At 37.8% G+C, this 11,556-nt stretch overlaps 1 protein-coding gene across 1 annotated transcript in view; it reads right to left on the bottom strand.

Annotated features, from left to right (window-relative positions):
• LOC132117910 (histone deacetylase 7-like) overlaps window positions 1-4,730 on the bottom strand; it is an 81,727-nt gene extending 76,997 nt beyond the window's left edge. The window contains exon 1 of the mRNA XM_059527271.1: window positions 4,419-4,730. Within this exon, the coding sequence (XP_059383254.1) occupies window positions 4,419-4,437 (19 nt within the window). The 5' untranslated portion in view covers window positions 4,438-4,730. The remainder of the gene's footprint in view (window positions 1-4,418) is intronic.
• Window positions 4,731-11,556: the final 6,826 nt, after the last annotated feature.

The following is an 11,556-nucleotide window of genomic DNA, read 5'->3' on the forward strand; positions in this document are numbered from 1 at the left end:
ATATGAAACACATATACAGTATATTCATATTGAGATATCTGTCCTTTGATTGCAGACCCATCGCTAGATGAGAAATGCAAACAATAAACGAATAAACCAATGCTGCTGCATCACAAAAGGTCACCAGGTCACTGGATAAAATGACAATCACAATGCTCAAAATTATTCAGCATGCACGTCCTGTGTGACTCAACATATGCTGAAAGGTGGAAACAAACACCTAATGCTCAACAGGAAATTGACTGAAGGCAATCCACCACACGTTTAACGAGTTGGTCATGTAAACTGAGTGTCTTATTTTGTGGTTTGAAGACATAACAGAGACTAGAGGCTTTTCCATGCACTTATTTATAGACGTTTCTTATTTATTCAGTTCACTGAAGTCACCAGAGGAGGGCATCAAACACATGACCACATCTGAGACGAACGACTCTATAAACATCCCTAAATTGTTGAGGACAAAAATAGTTTTCTCATATCCTGCTCAGTATGGAGCTACAGTGTCATGCCATGCTCAGAAAATACTCCAGCAGTATGTCCAGGCGGCTTGTGTGAGTGATTGCACCCGATGTGTTCTGAAAGGTTCAGATGTTTTTGTGCCACCTACTGACGCTTTTCCATTCCATTTATCAAATGGATTTATGAAATAAAAATTCATGTTTGTTTAGTACTCATGAAACCGTGCAGAGGGGCTCGTTTGGGCTGTTGATGTGGATGGTGTAGACGTGTGTCCGCGTGTCTGGGAATGGAGTGCTTTAAGGATCGATCTTTGTTTGAAAGGATGTGCAGTCAGGTGACCTCATCACCCTCTTGACCCCAGGGCTTCATGTGAGACGGCCTCTGGGAGAACTTGATGATGAGAGATCATGTTTCCTGTCAACGTTTCCAGGACTGACCGGAGAGATTAGGGGTGCTGCTAAGACAGGCATCACTAAAATTGTCGATCATAGGGTTACTTTCAGTAATCAAATTGAACATTTTTGTCTGAATGTTGAAAACAGGGTAAAACAGTGTTACACAGACTTTGTTTACAGGCCAGTAAACAGGCCACTTCTGAACTCCCCACCACCAATCTAGCCTGCACTGGTCACAGTACTTTACATACATGTATTTGCACTACTCATATTTTGCACAGACTGCACACTGTTCTAGCTATTACACTGTCTAAAGTTGTTACTGTACAAAGCACAGTAAACTATTTCTATAAAAATTTCATTGCACTACTGTTATTTTGCATAGAATACATTGTTTAACAATACTTTTGCACACTAATCCAACTGTATTTATTACCACTGTTCTCATGTTGCTTCTGTTCATAATGTGTATATAATCCTACATTGCTCTGTTCATAATGTACATACAGTCCCTACATTGCATTCATATTTATATTCTGTATATACTCTGCTTAATACTGTATATAGAAACTCCACTGTACATCCTGTATATCATAGCTTCACTTACTCTGCACTTTTATGTAAATAAAGCACGATATTCTTGCACTTCTGGTTAGATGCTAACTCTGCATAATGACAATAAAGTTATATCTAATCTAATCTAAGCGACTACCCAGAACACCAAGCAACCTTTTAGCAACTCCCTAACATCCACCCAGAGCACCTAGCAACCACTTAACAATGACCACCTAGCAACACACTAATATCCACACTGAACAACTAGAAACCACTTGACAACACCCCAAAGTCCACCCAAAACACCTAGCAATCATTTAACAACACCCTGACAACCATCTAGAACAGCATAGCAGCCACTTAGCAATTCCCTAGCAACTATTTAGTAATGCCTTAGCAACACTACACACCCTAGCCACCATTTTGCAACTCATTAACTCTCACCCATAATAGCCTAGCCGCATATTTGTTTATCACTGTTTGAACACAAACCCCACCCCAAACCTATGCCACTGGCATTCAAGCTTTCTGATTAGCCAATGTGTCAGATTCTCATTTGCTGTTTACATTTGATTTCTCAAGACACATATTTCTTATATCTGTCAGGAAGTATGGACATTTTATGCAAAGTATTCCAAGACTAACTGTTTACAGCCCTTTTAAAGTAACAGTCCGTGAACGTCTAAGCTGATTGTATCTTTGCTACCTAAACAATGAGAGTTTGCAGCATGTGGCCGTCCAGATGGACGGGCAGTTCAGTATGCCAACAGCTGGATGATCCCAGAGCAGCCCTCAACACTACACTGATATCCCCAGTGGATCGGAGGATGTATACAGGACAAGCCAGTGGCTGAACAGAGAGCAAGTCTTCCTGCTCAGGACAGGAAAAGCTACCGCTACTCAGTCTTATCACTAAGAGCACAGGCGCTCCAGAGAGACAAGGGTACAGCAGAGAGCGGATAATGAGAGGAAGAGGGTTTTAGATCCATGTGTAAATGAATACCCCTCGAAACATGGGAATCTCAGGCCACTTGAGACAAGCTTGATCACTCCGAAAACACAAAGAGCAAATCTGACTTGGGTTTCACATTAGTTCATAAGCTACCAAGTGTCTTGCAATCATGTCAAATTTCCAGGGTTTGGTCTTCAGGGATTATGACATAGTTTTCATTGACTACTTCAGCAGAAACTGGCAGCACGCATAACCAGAGCTTCTCCCTTTAAAGTTCAAAACTAAAGACTTCAACATATTGCACGTTTACTTCCCAATTTTGATGTTAAAATGGGCATATCACATAGACAAAAGTGAGCAGCCATGAGATTTTGGGGAAACAGGCGTACATCAGTCTGAGGGACAAATGCATCACAAGGCTGGCCACAAGGCCACTTCCTCATGGATGTGAGAAGAGGGCATTTCCTCCCAAATCTCCACCATTGAGTCTGCCTTGTCCACAAAACGATCAAATCCTTGAAAAACTCTAAATAAATGCATTTGCTTTCAGTTTCAATGAAGAAACTCGTTATTCAGTCCATGACGAGGCAAAAATACGGTAAATAATTACTCATTCCAGTTCTAGTCTCTTCTAGTAAGCAAAATCTGGTTTTGTAGCCTGATGACACCTTTTTAATTCAAACGGTGCATTAAAGAATCCAAAACCGATACAGTCATCTAAAGAACCTTTTTAGTCAACTATTGAAAAGTGGACCTTGATAAGAAGCTGCAAATGAACCTTTAAAGAGCATACATGGCAGCAGATATTCAATCTTATTCCACCCACCCAGAAAACACACACCTTCACTTTATCCTCTCGTTCTGCTTCCCAAACCAAAAAATTACAAATCATGTCCAAGCCATTTAAAGCATCTCGAGTATTTGACAAAATCATATCTGACACAAACATTCACAGAGACAAGTGTGCACTTTTGATGAAATATGCATCTATATGTAATATAAATCTATAAATGTATTCTGTCACATTTATCTTCTAGCACTGATTGGTGTGTTTTATGACAGTTATTCTATAAATAATTGATATGAAGACAGATTTCTTCTACATGTTGCATTAATTACATTGTAATAACATGATTAACCCACAAGTTCTAGTCACTTTTGGTAGGCAAAACATGGTTTTACATCCTGATGGCATCGTTTGAGATCTACTGGTGTGTTAAAGAACCCAAACCAATACAGTCATCTGAAAAACTTATAATAACCCCTTTTAGTCAACTCTTGAAAAGAAGCAGCTAAGGAACCTCTGAAAAACGTTTAAGAGAGTGGATGGCAGCAGATATCCAATCTTATTCCACCCACCCAGAACACACACACACCAACAATCACCTTAGCCTCCCTTTCCGCTTCCCAAACCCAAAATATTACAAATCCCATCCAAGCCATTTAAAGCCATCGGAGAGTTCCCTTGTCCAACATCTCGAGACATCACTCATTTTGCCTTTTCTAAGTCATGGGAGTGTTATTTGTCCCAGACTGACACAGATGCACATATGCCGTCTGACTCACTTCAACTCAGGGTGGGTCTGTTTCCAATTTTTGCACCCCTCCACCCATAAAAAAGAGACGTTACATCCAAAAACAACAAAACAAGTGAAGAAAACGGCTTGCATGCTACTAAAAGTTCCCCTCCTTTTAAGACGCACACCGAGGCAGCTAACAAAAGCCACTCTCCCTGAGACTCCTAAACTCTTATCAGCGCTTTCCTTCCCCTCTGCGCTAGAGCGTGGGAGCGCGAAGCCAGAGCATGGAGGAGAAAACCTGCACCAGCAAACAACAGGAGGAAGCCAGTAATCTGAGTCGAGGTGCTCCGAATGATCCCAGGCAGCGGGGGAAGAAAGACAGCTTGAGAAAGTCTGACAGGAAAGGCTCGGAGAGGACTGAGATGTTACTCAGCCGAAACTTGAGGGAAAAGTTCTAGAGACCTGAAGTGAGCTCTTAATGATGCTTCCTGTCAAATGAAATGATAGCTGGAGAGAGATCTTAAAACAGACACTTACCAGCAAGTCGGGCGTACATGCAGTGTGTTGGGCTCTACAAGGTCTCTATGTCCATAATCTTGAGTCTCACGGTGTCCAGCCAGCGCAGTCAGTGTCCACAGCGAAAGATATGAAGGAGCGAACACGGGAGGGCAGGAATGTCAAGGCTCTTAGTGAAACAGCCTCTTTCGGTTTCCTCTGCTCATTCAGAGTCTACTTACACTAAGTTGGCAATGCCTCTTTGTGGGAACAACTTGTTTCAGGATTCCCCAAATGTCTGAAGCTGCAAGCGGAGGAAGAAAAGGAGAGGAAAGAGAGAGAGTGTGTGTGTGTTTGGTGCTGAAGGGAGGGCTGGGGGATTCGGAGAGGTGGGAGGGACGCGCTCTAAGGAGGCCGGGGCCATCTATGCCAGACAATAGCAGGAAAACGAACATCAGATGCTAAAAAGCAACAGTCAGATTATTAGAAAGTGCTAATAACAACAACAGGCAATGAAATAACAACAGAACGAATGCTGTTGTTGCTCTTCTTTTGGAAGTATTCTTTTTTCCAAGTCAAGTCACCTTTATTTATATATATATAGCTGGAAGCTCTTCATTCTCATTCATAATTGTGCTTATAGGGGGAAGGAAACTGACACATCAGGGCATATTTGACTTCTAGATTCCCTAACATATGTAATGTTTTGTATTTGTACTGAAGTGAAGAGGAAATTCACTCAAAATTATTTACATTTCAGCACCATTTCACTTCATAAGGTGTGTGAATGTAATGTATCATCATGTGGACTATTTTATTATACTTCATTATTCTTATGATGTTTCTGGTCATTGCCACTATAAACTATCTTTGCATGGAAAAGAGCTGAGTGAAGTTTTTTCGAAAATTATTTTTAATTCCATTGAAAATACTAAAAATAATTTTTGAAAAAAACTTCACTCAGCTCTTTTCCATAAATGATGTACTAGATGCCCTGTGGCTGTTTCTTTCTTCTGCTGGTTTAAAGAAGTACATTTATGTGTTGACTAATATACTAAAGCATATTTCAAGTATCATTTGCAAAGTATATGTAAAGTATAATTTGAACTGTAATGTGTTTTTCAATATTTCATTTAAAATAAATAGCCTATATGTTAGGTGTACTCCACTGCAACTTCATCATTATAAATACATAATTACAAATAAAAGTTTATTTAAATACATGACACACACATTTGAGTAGAATTGACCTTAAATTTGAGTTTATCATAATGCTTGTCATTACATTCATTCAGCAATACACTTTAATCATACTCCAAATACAACAGAAGTAATTATGTAAATTACACATAAAGATTGTGCCTACTTAAAAACTACTCATAAGCTCAACAAATTGCACTTAATGTAAATTGAGACTAAGTTTAATTGCAGAAAATTGCAGTTAATTGTCTGAAAACATTAAATTCAATTTGTTGTAAAGTATTTTAAGTATATCATTACCATGTTAAGTACTAAAGATATGCAGCTATATCACCATGCAGCTGAACAAATTCACACACACACATCTGCAGACACGTTTTGACACAAAAGTGAAAAATATTGTCCATTTTGTGATGACATATTCAGTTGGCAAACGATTCCTTCAAATATCTTCTGCATTTTTATTGTTTAATTATAGAGTTATCAAACTGCTGTATGAATGGGTTTTTGTATTAGTTATTTAAAAATTGCAAATGTACTTGTGTACAATGTAATTCCATTAGATTTGGTCTCAATTGGTCTTTAGTCCTGCAAACACTTCTTGTAGAGAACTAATTTAGCTCAGTTCATGTTTGTTGGGTTTAGTTCACAAGTATGAGGGAAATTTTAACCACAAAGAATTAACATGTCTGTCTGTCCACTTCTTTGTGTGTGTTTCTCTCTCTGTCTCTCTCTCTCTCTCTCTCTCTCCCTCTCACACACACACACACACACACACACAATAATAATAAAACCTAACTTCCCTGTAATGAGGTTTTTAGGTCAGAGCATTACACTACAAAATACTTTATTATTATGTCTGATTGCACACACATCGGGACAAATTTCACTGTTCTTAATTCAATTTTTGGAGCGAAGACATTGGGAATCAACTGATGCTTTCACAGAGCTGGAAAAGAAATAGAAAAAACATGATTGGAAAATGTATCACTGTAATGCAAAGTTAATCTTTTGAGGTTTTTAAAGTTCTGCCATATTTGAGATTTACTAATAAATGCCATGTGAACCTTTAAGTTTCATTTCCACGATCAAGCCAATAACATGAAATATAACTGTAACGTGTTTTACTTATTTAACCTAGCTAACCTCGATTTTCACATAGACTTGACTTCTGCTTTATAATCTAGACTTGTTGCAGATACAAAGAATATGTTTTTTTTTTTAATAAATATGAAAAATAATACATATTTATATTTAGATATTCTTATAGATTTTAATAACTCAAATATTCCCGCTTTTAATAAAAATGTTTTACATAAACATTATTCACAGACAGTCACAGAGACAACTGTGAATTTTTGATGAAATATGCATCTTCCGATAAAATAAATCTTGATGTTTACCATCACATTTATCTTGTAGCACTGATTGGCAGGTTTTATGACACAGTTATTCGATAATTAATTGTTATATAGACATAATTCTTCTATCTGTTGTTAAAAGTGCATTTATTACATTGTAATAACATGATTAATAGTCATGTCTACACACACAAGCCCATGAGGAGTTTCAAAAGGCGGGTTTATCTGTTAAATATCGTATAAATGCAAGGGGGGCCTCAGAAAGCATATGAGTTTCATTTCGTTCATTGAAAACAACAACATGCGTCATTATGAACGGCATGGTGAGCAGAGAGAATATGGTTATCATTAAAATGGCTAAACACACAGATGAGTGTTCTCCAGAGGCCAGGATACACACATACACTCACATGAAATCACAGAAAGATGAGACACATACATACACACACACACACACACACACACACTTTGAGGGGAACATTCTTTAAATGCTTCCTCTAAGTGTATCGCTGTTATGATATTCACTGATATCATACACACTGCATTGATTACAGTGTTACGCAGTTAGATCAATGAAAACATCCCTATCACAGTCCGAAATCATGTCTACAAATCTAACAAAACTTTCCCATTACAATGCTTTTACACAACACATTTTTATGGCATATTTAATTATATTTGCAATTAGGTTATCCTCTAAACGCATCTGATGTTCTGAAACAAAGCACATTGCAGGCAAGACTTTGCCCTGCTTTTATATTTGAGATGTTTTTGTTATATTAGCGGATGTGTCATTGCATGGATTTGAACCTGTAGCTCCTGCATTAGCACCATACATAGCTCAATGTGTCCGAAGCACATGTACTAACCACTAGGCCACATTTCTGAGGCTTTAAACGGGAAAAAACTTAAAATTATGACTGTTTGACATTTGTGCTAATCGTTTCTAACTATCCCAAACTATTCAAATCTGGGTCATGTTTCCTAAACTCATTGTTGACAAATGTATTTAAAACATTCCAACCAAACCAAAACCATAATCACCCATTTAATAGAACAGTTCATCCAAAAGGCAATCCTGTATTTCACACACCCTCAAGTTGGACCTTTATATTAGTATATTTTTGTGGAACATGATCAGAATAATCCACCAGTAATCCACACCACTCTAGTCCATCAATTATTAATGTCTTGTGAAGAGAAAAGATGCGTGTTTGTAATAAATATATCCACAATTAAGGTGACTTTTAACTTCAGATTGTCACTTCCCACTAAAATACTGTATGAGTCCTTTATTTGTAATTTATTTGTCTTTTTTCTTAATCAGGAATATATGCACAGTGAAAACAGTCCAAAACAGTTCTAAACAAATATGTGGGTGGATTTTGATGTGAGAGGAGAACAGGGGAGGAAGTGTTTTTATGGATTATTGAATATTTTAGCCAGAAGTGCATTACTGTGATGTTTTTATTACGCTCTCATTCTGACGGCACCCATTCACTGCAGAGGATCCACTGATGATCGAGGGATGCGATGCTACATTTCTCCAAATCTCAAATCTCAAACTCATCTACATCTCGGATGGCCTAGGAGTAAAATTTAAGCAAATTTTCATTTCTGGGTGAAGCGTTCCATTTGAAATTTTGAAATAAAAAGAATGCAATAGTATTTTCTTTAAAAAGCCTACTGCAATAATGTTTGCTTTATTTACAACTTCAAAAAATCTATTTACTAGTATATAGTCCAGGTTTGATGTCATGATGTCAAACCAATCAGATCATCATGTTTATTCTGAAAAAGTTCAATATAAACTGTCATCATATAGAAAAGATCTGTCAGATTAAAAAAAAATTGCTAAAAAATTATATTATATTATATATTATAATTATTATAAAAATTATAATAATATATCTTTATTAAGATATATTAAGATTGATTAAATACATTATAATTTTTTGAGTGAACTATCCCTTTAACTTTTTAGGCACACAGCCAATAGGCTAAAATAGTGCACCAGCGTGCAAACAATACTGGGGCTTTTACTGGGGTCGATGAACATCCTACGACCAACAATTTTATACCCATTTTGTTTTGTTTGTATATAATCAGATGCTTCCTTTTCCGACAATTCATCCAGGCATGTTCAACAATGAGAGGACAGAGATAGACAGACAGTCAGGAATAGAAGAAAACAATGCAATGCATACACAACATCAGAGAGTGACAATACATGCCTTATAAACATTAACCATAGTAACCACAGGGTCTGGAAAAACACCTAGTCAGGTTACAGGCTATCACAGGCACGCAACACTCACATTTTCTTCAGAATATGTAAAAAACTTCAGTAATGGTGTCTAGAGTAACTATAAGGTTGTGGTGAAAATGTTCACCAGGGTATAATTTTGTAGGGGATGCAAAGATGCAAATGCATATAGGAGCGAGAAAGAGCAAGATCAAGATTGTAGCCGCCTCTCTGTCTGTGTGGTCCGGATTTTGGAGCAGTTTTGACAAGCAACTGACTCAGTTCTGTTGAATGGCAGATCTAGCACAACTGTAACCTAATGCTTGAACCAAACACACAGGCACAATGAGAGACACACAAACAGATGCTCGGCCGTCTCTCAGGGGAGGACAGAGATGCTGGTGCAGATGCTCAGCTGGGCTCCGTTTCAACTATTTCCAACATGACTGACCATCAGGGAAACATCCTCCCTAAAGGATTTAGTGCTGGACATGATATTCTGATTGGCTAAATAAATGTGTGTTCAGAACGATGAACTTTTGATCCAAGGAGTTACTCAAAAAACACAGTTGATCTCATATAATAAAATCAACTAATAATCGTGAAAATATGTATTTGCACTAAATCCCCAAATGTATCTAGAATCAAAATAAGGTAATTACACTACCCTTTAAAAGACTGAAATTATATTAAATCTATTATATAAAAATGCTCAGAATAATATATCATGCATTTATTTGAATGCAGTTTTGGAAAGTCAGGACTTATCTGAGTACTGCGCATTAACCAATTACAATTTCACAGTAGTTTATAACTGAACTTCCGAGGACAAGGAGATCTGCACACAAATATCATGAGCATAACATTAGCCAAAGGAAATGGGGAAAACATCAGCGTAGACTCAGGAGGTGAACAAATGGATGCTTATTCACCAGCAGCCATGCACTCGTAATCCAGCTCAACCTGGGGCTGTATAGCGCTGCATCCTCGTTGTATTATTCTCCACAACCTAACACTCACATCAGGAACTGAACTGTGCACTGATTTTATGAAAATATCTGCATAATTTCTGCACAAAATAAACAACACTATCAGTGGAGGCAATTCATTCTTTGCAAATTCCCTCTATTGTGTTGCAGTTGGGTTAAGATGCGGAGACTTCTGCTTCAAAACATAATGGATAAACATGAAAGAGTTGACAAAGAGCTACACAAGTCTAAGTCACATTCTTTTAAAGAGATACTCCACCCCAAAATGAACATTTGTTTTCATTCATCACTTACCCCTATGTCGTTCCAAACCCGTAACTTAAAATTTAAGAAACTTGAACGATGGTAACTGTCCAAGTAAATAACAGTGTCAAGGTCCAGAAAAGTATGAAAAGCATAGTCAGAATAGTCTATCTGCCATAAGTGGTTCAACTGTAACGTTATGAAGTGGCGAGAACACTTTTTGTATACAAAAAATAAATAAAAATGGCATTATTCAACAATTTGTCTCCTCTGTGTCTCTCCACATCAACGTAGCACCATTCTGGAGAATATGAGCTGAACGCAGACAGTTTATGCTCTTCAGTGTCAGGCGCGACACAAGGATGCGCTGTTTTCTTTCAAATCAAAGTGTAAATACATGTAGAAAACATATCCTTGTGTCGCGCCCGACACTGAAGAGCATAAGCTGTCTGCGTTCAGCTCATATTCTCCAGAATGGTGCTATGTTGATGCTGATGATGGCAGATGGACTATTCTGAAATAAACTCTCTTACAAATGAGAACAATAGAAGCAGTCAGGTCAACAAGAGAACAACAACAGTTCACAAGTGCCATGACAAGTCTCAGTCAGTCTAGTACAGAACGCATAGCCAGGGCGGTATTTTTATTAATTTTTTTAATATGCTGCAGTCTGGATCAGTTGCAGAAACAACAACAGTTTGGGATCAAACTAATCAGAATAACTGCACATAAGACCAGGGTGTCTTCAACAATCTTTGTCCAGCTAACACAGTTTCATAAAAAAAGTATAAAGAACAGAGAGGCTGCGAATGGTCACACGTTCTTATATCATCATCAAACTGTCTTGCAGATTGGAAGTATATGGAGAACTCATTTCCCCACCCAATTTTGGCAGGACCTTGGAGCAAAAATAAATAAAGTGAAGAAAAGCAGCAGAAATCTTTGACAGTGTGAGCTTGCAGGCCAGTGGGCGTCTGAAGGGAACATGCAGCTCATTGAGGGCCCCAAGTTAAACAAGTCTGTTTTTTGTAGGTCACCATTACATCATAGACTTCACGGAAAAGATAGGAAAGGCTTTCATTGTGACCTATTTTAGATAGCGACACACCTTTAGTTGCATTCTGAGCACCAGCGAAATGGTC

The sequence above is a fragment of the Carassius carassius genome, chromosome 37 (assembly GCF_963082965.1).
Source record: "Carassius carassius chromosome 37, fCarCar2.1, whole genome shotgun sequence".
Classification (NCBI taxonomy): domain Eukaryota; kingdom Metazoa; phylum Chordata; class Actinopteri; order Cypriniformes; family Cyprinidae; genus Carassius; species Carassius carassius.